Source organism: Mirounga angustirostris, unplaced genomic scaffold (genome assembly GCF_029215605.1).
Source record: "Mirounga angustirostris isolate CCGP_5_RB_7025 unplaced genomic scaffold, mMirAng1.0.hap1 SCAF_5, whole genome shotgun sequence".
In the NCBI taxonomy this organism is placed as follows: Eukaryota; Metazoa; Chordata; class Mammalia; order Carnivora; family Phocidae; genus Mirounga; species Mirounga angustirostris.
In genome coordinates, this window is record NW_026991713.1 from 31264670 (window position 1) to 31280961 (window position 16292).

A 16292-nucleotide genomic window follows, 5' to 3' on the forward strand; every position below is an offset into this window, starting at 1 on the left:
TTTCTATGCAGTATTTTCAAAATGTAAGATTAGATATAAATTGACTATAATTATAAAATCAATATGGAGCAATTTGTGGAACTGATAATGAATAAAACTGAGCCCAATAATCTTATCCAATACTGAATTATATTGTACAATATTACTGTATACATTACCAAATTGCCTAATGATTCCATTATTGAAATTCAAAGAGTTGTCCTTAAAAAAGTGAGCGAGTTATAAAATGTTAAGTAATTTTCAATGGATAATAGGACAAAACATGCTGGTTTCTTGCAAATTTTTTGGTATCATTTTTGGTAAACACACCAATTTACATAATGACACATTTAGAAAACAAGTTTATTATAAGAGCATTTAAGTATGATAAGTGATAGCAACAAAAAAACATATTTCTCCTTACCCCTTGTGCAATAAATACTTCATACACACAGCAAATTCCCACAACTGTTATTCCTTGTTCTTTACACAACGTTGCAACAGCAACTAAAACCACTGTCAAGGCAATTGGAGTCCATACTGCAATTTAAGAACAGAAAAATATAGAACTACACAAAACAATTTTATAATATCATAGAGATATTTTAAGTTAGACAACTATTAGACATTACTAAAAAAGTTTACTTGTGATTCTATTCACATTTACGTTATTTCCCACTAACCTATACTTTATATTTTAAAATATATTTAAATGTTGTAAGTGATTTTTCCTTTATGCACTCAAAACAAAACATTGAGATGTATAACTTGTACTAAAACTTTTTGTGGAAAAGAGAAACTTACAGGCTGGAGTGTTGTGACTGATGAACTATCAGTTTGAAATGAAGACAAATACTTCATTATGTAGACATCTATGTTTTATTAAAAACCTGAAACTGAAAACTACTGGGCAAAGTAAACTAGCATCTATTAAAAAAAAAAAAGAGTATAAAAACTGAAACAGGTTCATAGTAAGAATTTAATATTTTTTTAAAAAATTTGCAATAGAATATTCAGAAGTTCTATTTAAACAGAAAACCTACTTCATCAACTTTAAGCAAACATCTACTAGTAGTAGTAGTAGTCGTAATTTGATTAAAGAAGAATGAATTGTGAGAGTAATTCTGGATCTACTACTAACTTGCTTTGTGACTTTGGGAAACTTTTCTGAGTTTCAGTTTTCCTACTGGAAAATATAATCTCCAATTCTCTTCCAGTTTAAAAGATATACTGTAGTATGATTGCGTGACCTTAGGTTTATTTATTAAGAACATTAATCAAAGTAATAACTCAAATAATTGACTTAATTCCAGGTATAAATAAAAAAACGATTTATGAATCTAATATATTTTCCTTTGTCATTTGCCTTAATACAGAAATTCATTTATTTTTGAAATTGTTTTCAACTTTAGAATACTCTATAGGTTATAATTACTGAAAGGAAAACAACTCAAACTTTGAAACACTATTGGAGATACTCCATGTAATAGTATTCTTTCTCTCAAAAAAAAAACAAAAAAACCCCTTCATATTCTAGTTAGATCAAAACCATCAATATGAAAGTAGTAGATTATACCAATGGGATATGAGAGCTGATATAATCATACCCATTTTTAAGATGAGGAAAGAATTTTGGAGGTCTAAAAAAATAGTCATGCACAATAAAGAAATCATGACTTTAACTTGGTTCTTCTGACATTAAATTCAGAGCTTCTTACTAGTTTGTAATTCCATTCCAAGACAGAGAAAGCAAACAGTTGCCTTCTGCAATGCTGGATTCAATCTCAGCAACTAATAGCTCTAATAAAGGCAAGAACTTTACTGAAACCAGTCACTTCAGTTCTTCAACTTTTGGTGACTATATTACTGTGTGAATATAAACTTTGATTTTATAAACAGATCTCTGTGGTTAAAGTTACCATATGTGATTTTGTCCAAAACAAGTCCCCCTGCTAAATACATTAACAACACTTAAAAATATATACATGTGTAAGTACTGATTCAATTTCAATCATTAAAATCCTTTCCAACACAAAATACAGGTTTCTAAACTGATTTTACATGTGTAAAGATACAAACTTCCAGCAATCACATATTCTAAGTTATTTTAAGTATCTGCTACATTTTCTGGGGGAGATAATAGTCAAATAAGTAAAGATATATTTGCCAAATGATGACCTAAGTGTTATGAAGAAAAATAGAAGGTGAAAGGAAGCAGAAAGGAATGGGAAAGATGAGTGGTGTACTGATGACATTTGAGCAGAAACCCAAACTAACAGAAAGGAAAAAGGCCCTGAGGTGGATCATGCTTGAAAAAAAAAGGGCATGGGTCATTAACAGCCTAGAATTTAAAGTGATCAAATAATTACAAATTGAACACCTTTGCACAGGGTAACATACATTAGATAAAATAGTGAATACAAAGATGATAACAAAACTGTTTATGGTCTTAAGTGTAAAATTACATATTGTAGAATATGAAGTATTATGGGAGCTAAGAGGATAGAGAGAGGTTCAAAAGCAGGGTCAGCATCTTTTTAATTAGAATTTATTTGTTTAATTGTTCACTTGGTCATTTGCTAAATAAATATAATGAACACCTACTGTATATAAGGAACCATTCTAGGAAATGGAGACAGAAACCTACCCATATTACAAATCTAAGAACACACTAAAAGTGTTTGGCTAAATCACTTATTTCCTGAACCTTAGTTTACATTAATACAAAATTAGGCTCCTTATCATCAGTACTTTGGGTCTACAGTGAGAAAATTCTCCAAGAATGTAGGAAAAAACCTCAGAGTTAAATTTTAAGATCAACCAAATATAGGTTACCATTATGTAAAACCTCTTTCATGCCCACTGTTCCCACACTTCTAAAAAGTCATTTTTATTGCCTGGAGCTTGTTTTCTGCTAATAGCTGGCATTAGCAGGATTAAAGACCTAATTTGTACAAAGCATTTTCCAGGGTGGGCCACATGGTAGGGACTCAATAACAATAACTCAACTATGATCAACACATAATAAAGTTATATTCTAATAAGCTTTCAACTTTACCTAAATAATACAATTCACAGCTTTACTATAGAAAGACAACTGAAGTATTGGTACTTGTATCATTTATAGATAACAGTACATGGAACTAAGAATGACTCTAAAACTCCCATATTCTAGGGTAATTTTTTTAAGTTAAATCATACATAATCTGTTAGTCATGATAAAATATAAACTTCATGCAAAAATTTTTTTAATACTGACAATGTTGCAATATCATGTTCATATGTCCATACATGCTAAAGATAAACCCAAGTGTGGCATATATTTTATAATAGATATAGAGAAAAAAATTAAATGTTAAGACACTCACCTATGGAATTATCTGGTCCTTTTGATTTGGTATATGACAAAAATGCAGCTAGAAAAAAGATAGAGGACAAAAGTTCTGCTCTTCCTACAACACCTGTTACCTAAAAAGGGAAAGGGAGGGGAGTTCATATTAATGAAGAGGCTCCTGAAAATTTAACTACCACATATAATAAGAACAGCACTTTAGAAATCAAACTGCCATAATTTTTCAAGCACACATTTCAGTTTCTTAGACATTCTTTGAGTGCCCTCATGTGGTGAATTTGTATATCTTCCATAAAAATAAATTTACCAGTGACTCTAAAATAGTTTTTATTATTTTGAAATAATTACAGATTCACAGGAAGTTGCAAAAACAGGTACAGAGAAGTCCTGTGTACTGTTTACCCAGCTTCCCTCAACAGTAACATCTTACATAATATTAGGACAATATCTAGAATAGTTCTTAATTTAAAAAACAAACAAACAAAAAACCTAAGACCTTACATATTTCCTTAAAATACAAGCATTCTTAAAATATAAAAATATTCATAAATTCAGTAAGTTCTATCTCATAATAAATGTGTAAACTCAAGATAATAAACTTTAAAAAGTCCTTTTTTGGGGTGCCTGGGTGGCTCAGTCAGTTAAGTGTCTGACTTCAGTTCAGGTCATGATCTCAGGGTCTTGGGATCAAGCCCTGCAAGGGGCTCCCTGCTCAGCAGGGAGTCTGCTTAGCCCTCTCCCTCTGCCCTCTGGCTGCTTGTGCTGTCTCTTTCTCAAATAAATAAAAGTCCTTTTTTAAATTCTAAAAATTTAAATATAAAACCCTCAAATCTCTTCCTTTATTCTGAACTCACTGTAAAATTTAAAACAACCTATCGTTTTTGTAAATGCATGGAAAAATGTCTGTTCAACTAGACATAAAAAGGTTCAAGACAGTGGGAGAGACACACAAACCCCTTCTAATAAATTCAAGCACAAGAGTTCAAACATACATTTTTTTGCTTACAACTGAAAGCTTGTAACAAAGCAACTGAACAGTCCTTTTTGCTCTGTTGAGAGGCAGTTTTGGGGTTTCAAGGTTATCAAGAAAAATAAAGTTATAATTTAAGTACCTCTTGGTATGTAGGGGCTGACAGACATACTGGCAACAGCAGAGACAGCTCACAATTTTGAAACGTGGCAACAGACAAACATGAAAGTAGAGTATCTTCACTGGTTAGAATGTTTTTTTATGTTTGCATATATTTTGATATATGTTTACGTATATTTTCATCTTTTATTTAAACTTGTCTTATTTTTTTGTGTCCTTTGAAACACTAAGAAGTTGACAAATATTTTAAATCTATATTCATAAAAAAACAATTAGCAAGGAACTGTATTCATTTATCCTTTCATTACTCATCTTGAGCAATTTTATCTTATGTCCTTAAAGAATGTTTATGTTTCAAAACTTGCTTTAAATTTAAAAATTTTAGGGGCGCCTGGGTGGCTCAGTTGGTTAAGCGGCTGCCTTCAGCTCAGGTCATGATCCCAGGGTCCTGGGATTAAGCCCCGCATGGGGCTCCCTGCTCAGCAGAAGCCTGCTTCTCCCTCTCCCTTTGCCTGTGGCTTCCTCTGTTTGTGCGCACTCTCAAATAAATAAATAAGATCTTAAAAATAAATAAATTAAAAAATTTTATATAGAAGGAAGTCAGACTCTGTACACTAGAAAGTTAAGACTTATACTAATTTAAAAATCTTCAAATATTTTAATTAAGGCCACGGTTAAATTTCTTTTCTTAAAAACATATACCATTATAGTCACTATGTAGGCTTTGTTAAAAAAAAAAAAAGAAGAAGAACACTGATTTACAGTTTTACTTACTGCTTCTGTGTGTATTGGGTGCACTGCAAAAAGTAAAGAAGCAATCATACTACTCCTGTTGTCCAGAAAAAGTTTGCAAACTTTAAGAAATATCACACTAACCACAGCATGAAAAATCATATTTAGAAGATGATATGACATTGGTTTCAGTTCACTAAACAGATAATTTAAACGAAATGTCAATACTGTTAAGGGACGGTAAGACTTGTGGCTTCTCTCCTAAAAGGAAAAAAACAATCATCATCATTAAAATTCCATGGTCCTTTAGCACACATAACTTAATCTTTGCATTTCCTATTCAAAGTATCTACATTTGGCTGAGATATAGCAATAAAGTAATGAACTGCTCCAAGGATAACACAAGACTAAAAGATAGTTTTATAATGTGTTTTCCTATTTCCTTAGTCCCAAAACAAAGGCAATTTCCTCCTTTTGCAAATATCCCATCCCATCAATAGAAGAGGAAGAACATATGACTATTAATTCCTCTTCAATACACAGATTTAAAAAAATAATAAAGCAGGACAATAGTGGCACTGATCAAATCAGAACACAGGATTCTCTCCAAAGCCTACTTTCCAATCTATTACTAATACAAGCATTTATATAACTGCTGGCCAGATTCTCAAAAGGAAATATAAGAACAGAATGTTTACCAGCTCAGTTTTAATTGTGAAGACTCAGAAAAGTACTGTTTTATGAAAAACACTTTCATAATATGTAAACCTGAATATATTAAACCAAAAAACCCCCAAATACTACCCAGAGAATAATACAAAAACAAAAACTTTCTTAGAATAACAGAATAGATACCTTTGTTATGGTAGTCTTTACTGGCAATAAATCAAATTTTATGTGAAGCTGCTGAATTTCTTTATAAGCTAGAAGTTTCACTTAACCAGAAATATTTTTACCATAAGACAAAAATCAAACCAGATTTAAGAATAAAATGCACAGGACAAAAACACATAAAATATTATCCTATTACTTTTTAAAATTTTATGTAAGGGCATTCACACTCAGCTTCTTCACTCTCATACCTCTTACCATATTTTGCTATAACTCTGGTATTACAGGTATCGACTTAAACCTGTTTATCCCTACTAGGGAACATCAGGAACCACAAGGAACAAACATTTCTCAATTTGAAAACAGGAACATTTTAATATCTCTGTATTGACTACACATGCCATGAGTGATGTCTACCTTGAATGTTCTTTGCTGCTTAATTTTTGTACATCATTTGATTTAGCTCAGGCATACAAAATTATTTTTAAGGCATTATACTGAACTGACATGATGTGTATCCAAAAGCAAAAAAAGGCCTGGAAACCTTTTGAGTGCCTGAAATGTTACTGTAGTTCCACTGGGACATATTGGCCAGTCAAAAGGACTAAGTCTGAAAGTGCAGGGAATAGGTTATTTTTAACTGTAATATACATAATTGTTTTGTTAGGTCTATTAGATGTACAGTCACAGGTAATGGCCAATTAAAAAATAGATTAATTATTAACTTGACTGATTATTCACACAATGCATTAGTAATCTAAAGACTCCACTGTGATAATCATCAGTGTAGTAGATAATAGATTCTTCTGTGAAAATATAGTAAAACAGCTAGTTCTATTACAAACAAAACAATATAGATCATTATTAAATTCAGGTATTTTAGAGAAAAAACAATTATTCATAGTATTAGTTGGCATAAGAACATAGAAACATAAGCATGAATATAATGAATAGGCTAATAGTTCCCTATTAATGTGAATCTCCATATATCAATGGCAAAACAAAGTGAAATGGGATATTTGCAAAAGTTACCTTAACAAAGATACTTCATAGGCCAAATACCAGAAGAGATGGCTCATTACAGCTCAACCATGGCTATGCCAGAGAATCACTTGGATAAACAGAAAAAACCTAATCCTCTACTCCTCCCTGCCCCCCAAATTCCACAAGAACAATAAAAAAGCAAACACAAAAGGAACAAGACAAAAACACTGATGCCCACATCCCTTTCTGAGATAACTGTAACAGATTTGAGTAGAGCCTTAGTAATATTTTTTTAAGTGCCAAGCAGATTCTAATATGTAGCTAGATTTATAATCCACCGAACCATTCAAAAACCGAGTATAATCATAGCTAAAGAATGGGCTTACTAAAGAGATAATCTAAACACTAAGAGTGCCAGAGGAGTCCAAAGACCCCTACTATGTCAGTATTCATACAGCTCAGGAATATGTCCAAAGCCCAAAATGTGTCTTTAAGATCTACACTGACACAAAAATCTTTATGAAGGTTTGGGCACTCACAGATAGGCTTCCAGGCTATCATTACTTGATGACATCAACCATCTGATCTCTGAATGTGCTAATTTCAGGCTGGTCAAGAAAAGTTGTAATACCTTAATACTACTCAGAATAATTTTTCCTTAGTGGCACATTTCCCTACAGGAAGAGAATACGCCCATCAGAAAAAAGGAGGAAGCAACAATCTCCACCATATATTGTTATTCAAATCTGTTCATTCATTTTTTTCGGAGTTTATGAGTACTTTTCTTAGTGTGTCCACTTATAGGAGCTCTGAACAAAATCATATTTTCAATCTGTAAAGCTGAGGAAGTCACAAAACATTGCACTGACACCATGGTATGGTAACTTTCATGAGACCCTTAATCTGGCCAGCTAACCTTTCAGTTAAAATCTCAATGTCATGATTAAAATCACAACAGATACTAACTTAAGTTGGGGAAATGGACACATATTTCTAAGGGTCTCTAGGGATAAAATGTAGGGGTAGAAGGAAATAAATGGCCTAGAAAATAATGATCTTATTATATAATATTTTTTCTCATTGTCAAATATTCATTTCTTTTAAAGGCTAGAATAGGGTGAGAACAGGAAGGTTACAAGAAAATAAAGTCTGCTTATTTAACAAGAAAAAATACTTCTTATGTGCTTGTGACTAGAGGAATGACAGACTTCATCCCCACTCTTGAGAAGCTTCCATATTTAAAGAATGCGGAAAGGGACCACAAATGACAACTGACAAAGTATAAAAGAGTGTTATATGTTACGGTTCAACTGTGCGCCACGTACTATAGAGTAATTCATTTATTTATCCTCAAGGTATTATTCTTTTATGGATCAGATCTCTTATAGAGCTTGCCATCTAAAAGCTATATTCTCACCAATTTCGTACAGCTATTATATAATAGAATGGTAGGATCCAATCTATGGGCTCCCAAAATGACAACAGTTTAATCCCAAACAGTTTAATAGTGACCTTCAAAATAAATTTACTGACAAAATAAAAACATCCTCATAAAAAATGAACTTTTGGGTTCTCAATATAAAATTAAAATACTAGGTAAAAAATATGACACAAATTTAAAATTTTCTGCAGGAAAAAAATACTTTTACCCTTAAAGTCTAATCTATTTATATTGAAGTCACATATTTTTAGATGGTTAAATATATCATAAGTGGTCATTTCTTTTGCCTGAATCATGAAAAAAAAAAGTTAGCAAGAAAATAGATTTGTTTACACTTCTTGCTATCCTAACACATTTGGTTTTCACACACATATATTGTTTTTAAAAAGATTAAAATACACAGCCAAGGAAAGAATTATGTACTGCTTTAAAGAAGATAATCACATCTTCTACTTCCTATCTAACATATACATTTTAGGGAAACAAATTCATAAGTGCTGTGATGACAATGGTGGTAAAGAAATTAGGAGTAATAAACTATTAGAATATTTTAAAATCTAAGATACACATAAACAATAACTACTTACCTCAGACATAGGGGTTCCCCAGAAGTCATTCTGAAATAAAGTTTTTAAAGGTGTAGATGGATGCAGGTCTTTATTATCCAGTATTGCTGAAACATCATCAAAAACAAAACCACAGAAGAGGCTGTTCCAATAGCAGGCGGTAACCACACCTACTATTAAGGCTATTTCTTTGAGGTTAATATCAGCCATCCTGTCCACAAATCTGGGGGGAAAAAATCATAAAGGTAAGATGAAATAAGCATCATTGTTTTTTCAAGTAAGTAAAATTTTCATAGAAGGATAAGTAAAATAGTGAATGCTAATTCTCCAGGAGACTTCAAAGCTCAGCTCAAATGTCAACCACCTCTAAAAAGCATTAGCTGACCACCTCTCCAAATTCCTAACTTAAAATTAATTGCTCCTTCATGTATTTCATATTTCTATTAGAATCCTTTATCACACCATTTAATCTCTGGACTTACCTCTCTAGCTAACTAGATAGTGAACTCCCTATCAATTGTCACAGGTTATTCAGGGAATATATATATATATATATATATATGAAAACTTTAAAAACCTAGTATGGTGTACTCCAGAAGCAGTAAATAAATTTTTGTGAGGAAAAAAAAAAATACTTGAAAAGACACTGAACATGGATTTTCTGAAATGTAGATGGAGCTTGTATTTTAGTACTTTATATACCCGAAAACCAACTATTACCTAAATTAGGCATCCAAACTGTTAGCCTGCAGCCTTGTTTAATTTGGTTAAAGCCTTTTAAAAATATCTCAAATGTGTCTAAAGGCATTCTAAGCCTAAGCTAGCTGTGTATTAGCCATTTAACTATAGTCTCACTATTTTTCACACTGATTTATGTTATCTGCTTAGCAATATGAGTTTAAAACCCAGATCTAAATCATAGTGTTTTTCTCATTACAACAAATGATTTTAATCTAGAGAACAGGCTTCAGACATGACAATTCATAATTAAATCATTGCTTTAGAAAGGATTTAGTAAGAAAATGGTTTAGAGAAGGAACTGTATTAACTGTATGATACTGAAGAATTAGCCTTATAATAAAAATAAGGTTGGAGGGTACTCTTGAAAAACAAGCCAATGATATACTTTTCTAGCTTGAGTAGTATCATTAGTATCATTATCTGTGGAGGCAGAATTATGGCCCACCATAACTATCCATATCCAAATCCCTGAATCTGTGATAATGTTACTTTACATGGCAAAAGAGACATTACAAGGTGTGATTAAATTGAGGGTTTTGAGATGAGGAGATTATATCTTCGATTATCTGGGTGGGCCAATTCAATGACAAGAGATCTTAAAAGTTAAAGAGGGAGGCAGGAGAGTCAGGAAAGCAGAGATGAGAGTGATGTGATGGCAGGCTGGGGCCACAAGGCAAGGAATGATGGTGGCCTCCAGAAGCCGGAAAGAGCAAAGAAACACATTCTTCATTAGAGCATCTAAAGTGACCACAGACCTACGGACTCTCAATTTTAGTCTAGGGAAACCTATTTTGCACCTCCATAATTATAAAATAATAAATTTGTGTTAAGTCACTTTATTTGTGGTAATTTGTTACAGCAGCAAGAAGAAACTAATACATTACTCACAGAGTCAGAAGATCTAAGATGTGATATATATCTATAGGAGTTCCTGCTAGATCAGAGAGGAAGATGACACTAGGAAGGGCAGAGAGATTTAAAATCAGATGTAAGATTTATATAAGGATATAGACACACAAAAGCCTAAGAAAGTATTAAAGTATAGATAGGAAAACCTTAGAATATATTACTTAAAGAAATGCAAAATCCAATCCTACAAGTCACAAAAGGATATTAGCTGTACCTTTTGAAGGATAGTTTTCAAGTAAAAAAAAAAAAAAAAAATGATCTAAGAGTTTATCTTGAACCCAGCACTGATTTATCATCTCTAAAGAGTATGAACTTGTGCCTTATCCCAGAAAAAGTTAATAGCAGTTGTTTAAAGACTGGAGATACTGAGCAGGCATTTGCCTCACTCCTAAATCACACACTAAAATGACAAGGTATTAAAAAGAAAAAAAAAAAGTATAAATCCACAAGGATAAAGACCATTGGATTTTGTAAGCTGGAAAAACAAAAGTTCAGTGGTGATGCAACAGAGCTCAGGAAAGTAAATCTTAAGCTTAAGGGGGAAAGCTAAAAAGTTTTTTGCATCCCTGTCAGCATCAATCTCAAAACTGGTGACAAGAATCTCAAGAAAAAGGGCGCCTGGGTGGCTCAGTTGGTTAAGCGACTGCCTTCGGCTCAGGTCATGATCCTGGAGTCCCGGGATCGAGTCCCGCATCGGGCTCCCTGCTCGGCAGGGAGTCTGCTTCTCTCTCTGACCCTCCCCCCCTCTCATGCTCTCTCTCTCTCAAATAAATAAATAAAATCTTTAAAAAAAAAAAAAGAATCTCAAGAAAAAGGAACAGATGTATTTGTTAAAATTTAGACTCCTCTGTCATTGGGTACAGGCAAGTAACCTTTTCTCCTGTAGCTGGGCAGAAGACTAGAGACTTCCTCTCTGAAATAGGTGAAACACAGGGTGTCTGATATAGGGGACACAAGTGAAAACAGGTAGCAAACTGAAAATGAGGGTTAACTAAAAGTCTGTCTACATATTTTGAGATCCTCCAGTTATCTTCTACCAACTGGGCACACAATTTTGTAAAATTTTACAACCCTGGAAACAAACAAAAAAGAGGCCTCTAAAAGCTTCCACAAAGGAAGAAAGCAGGTTTCATAGCAAAGATTAGGATTCAAACAAATCCTTTTTTTTTTTTCCACTAACACTGGAAGCTGGAGGATTGGGGGGGCAGGGGAGGAAAATTCTGAAAAAAAAAGGAGTAATGCTTCAAATTTCTGAGGGATAATAATTTCCAACCTAAAATTTGATATTAATAAACACAAATTTCCCAACTAGGAAAATAGAATAAAAAATATCTTAAGATATTCAAGGTCTCAAAAACTTTACCTCTGATGTCTCCTCAGGAAACTAACAGAAGACTTATTCCAATAAATGAGAGAGTATATTAAGAAACAGAAAGAGAGGGAAATCAGGAAACACGGGATCCAGTGCAAGACAGCAACAAAAGAAATACCCAGAATGAGAACCATGCAAGCAGGCCCACTAGCCAGTCTACACTAGAACAGGTCAGAAGGTTCTTCAGCAATACTCCCAAGAAGCTATAAATAGAGCACCTAATGTGTAAGAACCATTTTACTCTCCCATTGTGTGTGTGTGTGTGTGTGTGTGTGTGTGTGTGTGTGTGATGGTAATTTAGAAAAACAAAACAACTCAGGACATCCACCACCAGGTAGGTGAAAATCAAGTCTTGTGTATGGGTCACAAATCTCTCTCCCATAATCTCAGAACCCTGATCTGGGGACATTTGGGATTTTTATCCCAAACTGTTGTTTGTCAAACTGCTTATATGTTCTCACCATAGGAAAAATTAAAATTAATAGAAGAAAAAGGAGTAAATTAAACCTATGGTTTTACTACCTCAAAGCTGTATTTGGGAACAACATATATATGATTATTAGAGTACTAATAATGTTTAAGAGAATCTGACACACACTGTAGACTCTTGGTATATTAGCTTTAAAACTATAAAATACAATTTTATATGATACAATATGTATAATATATATAATATTAAATTACAAACCATGCAATTTGTGGATTTAGGCTTTTTAGTTGAAAAGTATAAAAATTTAGCCAAGTTTACAAACATTATTGGAATTTTGTAAGGACTTGGGAGTTGCTAATAGTTTTAAGCTTAATTTACTAGGTTTATACAAATTGGTTTTTTGGGTTTTTTTTCTTAAGATTTTATTTATTTGACAGAGACAGAGACAGTGAGAGAGGGAACACAAGCAGGGGGAGCAGGAGAGGGAGAAGCAGGCTACCCGCCGAGCAGGGAGCCCGACACGGGGCTCGATCCCAGGACCCTGGGATCATGACCTGAGCTGAAGGCAGACGCTCAACGACTGAGCCACCCAGGTGCCCCTACAAATTGTTTAAGTATTGAGAAAGTTTTGCTTTTTAAGTCAGGTATCTGAAGTCCTTGAATAAAAATTAATACATTCAAATTACAAATACAAATTTTTAAAAGATTCTATTCATTTATTTGAGAGAGAAAAAAAGAGAGCATGAGCAGGGGCAGGGATGGGGAGCATGGGGAAAGGGAGAAGCAGACTCCCCACTGAGCAGGGAGCCCAATGTGGGGTTTGATCCCGGGACTCCAGGATCATGACCTGAGCTGAAGGCAGATGCTTAACTGACTGAGCCACTCAGAAGACCCTATAAATATAATTTTAAATTAAGGGAATTTAAACAAGTTTTTTTTTTTTAAGACTTATTTATTTTAGAGAAAGAGAGCATGTGTGCACATGCGGGGGGGGAGGGGTAGAGGGAAGGAGAGAATCCCAAGCAGACTCCATGTCAGTCTCCATCCCACGACCCTGAGATCACAACCTGAGTGGAAACCAAGACTTTGAACTTTGAAATGTAGCTAAGGCATTTAGTCCTTTCGATTTGAGTTGTTATAGAATAAAACGGTAAGTTTATAAAATAAGATTTTTTTTTAGGTTGAATTTAAAGGCTTAAAAAACATAAGGTTATAAAATGCTACTTTAAGAAACCTGGACCATTCCCAGGATTTCTAAATAGGTAGTTAATGAAGAGTTACGCAGTCACGTTAAGTTGCAATGCAGTTTCATGCAGTAATTGAAATGCTCAATTCCAACATAATAATCAAAACTTTCAACTTGATTTAACTTTGGGGATTGTCCTCTGCTCCAAGCTCTGGCTCACTGCAAATAAGAAGCCTCTTGTCATGGAATGGGGTTCTACTCTTCTCTTTCTTTAGATACGAGAGTACCTTACATTCTGGCTAAACATAGTTTTTGAACACTACAGCATTAGAGCAAAATGGTGAAAGAAAGGAAAACAAAAATACTTCATGAACATTACCAAATGAGACTCTCATACGTGTTCTTTGGGTTCAAAACCCCACATTACTGGGAATCATCACCTCAAGTTCCCTTTATCTCTATTTCATCTTCCTTCATTAGAAGAAAGATCCTTAGTCCCTCCTTGGAAACTGGTAATATCCAGCTTTTATTTGCTGAGATCTATTTAAAACCACCACCCCTACTTCCATCCTCTACTCCCACAGGTGGCTTTGGGGGCAGAACCTCAGATGACTCCACAATTGAGCTCACAAGCATGCTACTAGCTCACTCCCTTTGTTTCATTAAGCTCCCTTGGGTTATCTCTTAAAATTCTATAAACTTGGTATGGGTGAGGGGTTTGAGAAGCATCACGTGGGTTTACCAATGAAGTGCTATTCATCAAGTAAATGGCATAAAATGCTTACTATTCATGAAGACTACTGTTATGGTTAGTTTTTTTGTTGTTGTTGTAAGATTTTATTTATTATTTATTTGACAGAGAGAGAGAGAGAGAATGCAAGCAGGGGGAGTGGCAAGCAGAGGGAGAAGGAGAAGCAGGCTCCCCACTGAGCAGGCAGCCAGACACGGGGCTTGGGCATGACCTGAGCCAAAGGCAGACACTTAACCGACTGAGCCACCCAGGCATCCCTGTTATGGTTAGTTTTATGTGTCAACTTGCCTAGGCAATAGTTTTCTTTTTTTTTTTAAAGATTTTATTTATTTATTTGACAGAGAGAGAGATAGCAAGAGCAGGAACACAAGCAGGGGGAGTGGGAGAGGGAGAAGCAGGCTTCCCACTGAGCAGGGAGCCTGATGCGGTACTCAATTCCAGGACCCTGGGATCATGACCTGAGCCGAAGGCAGCCGCTTAATGACTGAGCCACCCGGCGCCCCAAATACTAACCAAGGTGTCGTTATAAAGGTTATTTTGTAGGTGTTGTTAACATTTACAATCCAGTGACTTTAAGTAAAGATTATATCCCATAATGTGGATGGACCTCATCTAATCAGTTGAATTGCCTTCAGAGCAAAACTGAAGTTTCCCTAAGAAGAATTTCTACCTTGAGACTGCAGCATCAGATCCTGCTGGAGAGTTTCTACTTTCCCAGCCTACTCTACATCTACAGATTCTGAATTTACCAGCCCCATGATTTTTTAAGTCCATTCCTTGATATAAATATCTTTATTTGATACATATGCACAAGTATGTGTGTGCATATATACACACACACATATATATATAAATATACATATATATTTATTTTGCTGGTTGTGCCTGGGGTCCCTTATGTGCTTATAGGTTATCCTGTTTGATTAAAGCTGGAAATCTAAAGTGTAGGGGGGCTCCACTAAAAAGGAGAATTACAGGCCAATATCCCTGATGAACATGGATGCAAAAATTCTCAACAAGATACTAGCAAACTGAACTCAACAGTACATTAAAAGATTTATTCACCATGATTGAGTGAGATTTATTCCTGGGCTGCAGGGCTGGTTCGACATTCACTAATCAATCGAGGTGATACACCACATTAATAAAAGAAAGGATAAGAACCATTATGATCCTCTCAATAGATGCAGAAAAAGCATCTGACAAAAATAGAACATCCATTCTTGATAAAAACCCTCAACAAAGTAGGAGTAGAGTGAACATACCTCACATCATAAAGGCCATACATGAAAGACCCACAGCTAATATCATCCCCAATGGGGAAAAACTGAGAGTTTTCCTCTAAGGTTAGGAACAAGACAAGGGTGTCCACTCTTACCACTGTTATTCAACATTGTACTGGAAGTTCTAGGCTCCACAATCAGACCACAAAAACAAATAAAAGGCATCCAAATTGGCAAGGAAAAAGTCAAACTCTCACTATTCTCAGACAACATGATACTCCACACAGAAAACCCGAAAGACTCCACCAAAAGATTGCTAGAACAAAAACACAAAGTCACAAGATATAAAGTCAACATTCAGAAATCTGTTGTATTTCTATACACCAATGATGAAGCAGCAGAAAGAGAAATGAAGGAATCTATCACATTTGCAATTGCACCAAAAACCATAAGATACCTAAGAATAAACCTAACCAGAGAGGTAAAAGATCTGTACTCTGAAAACTATAAGACACTGATGAAAGAAACTGAAGAGGACACAAAGAAATGGAAAAGTATCCCATGCTCATGGATTGGAAAAACATTATTAAAATGTCTATACTACCCAAAGCAATCTGTACATTTAATGAAATCCCTATCAAAATACCACCAGCTTTTTCACTGAGCTAGAACAATCCTAAAATTTGTATGGAACCACAAAAGACC

At 34.3% G+C, this 16292-nt stretch overlaps 1 protein-coding gene across 5 annotated transcripts in view; it reads right to left on the minus strand.

Annotated features, from left to right (window-relative positions):
• Window positions 1–16292, minus strand: part of TMTC3 (transmembrane O-mannosyltransferase targeting cadherins 3) — a 62681-nt gene that overhangs the window by 39499 nt on the left and 6890 nt on the right. For all 5 annotated transcript variants that reach the window (XR_006790591.3, XM_064590826.1, XM_064590824.1 and 2 more), the window contains exons 2-5: window positions 8997–9198; window positions 5196–5414; window positions 3348–3447; window positions 404–519 (exon numbers count right to left, since the gene is read on the minus strand). Coding sequence is in view for 4 of the 5 variants with exons in the window: in XM_064590824.1 (XP_064446894.1) it covers window positions 404–519; window positions 3348–3447; window positions 5196–5414; window positions 8997–9198 (637 nt within the window). In the remaining variant the exon portion in view is untranslated. The remainder of the gene's footprint in view (window positions 1–403; window positions 520–3347; window positions 3448–5195; window positions 5415–8996; window positions 9199–16292) is intronic.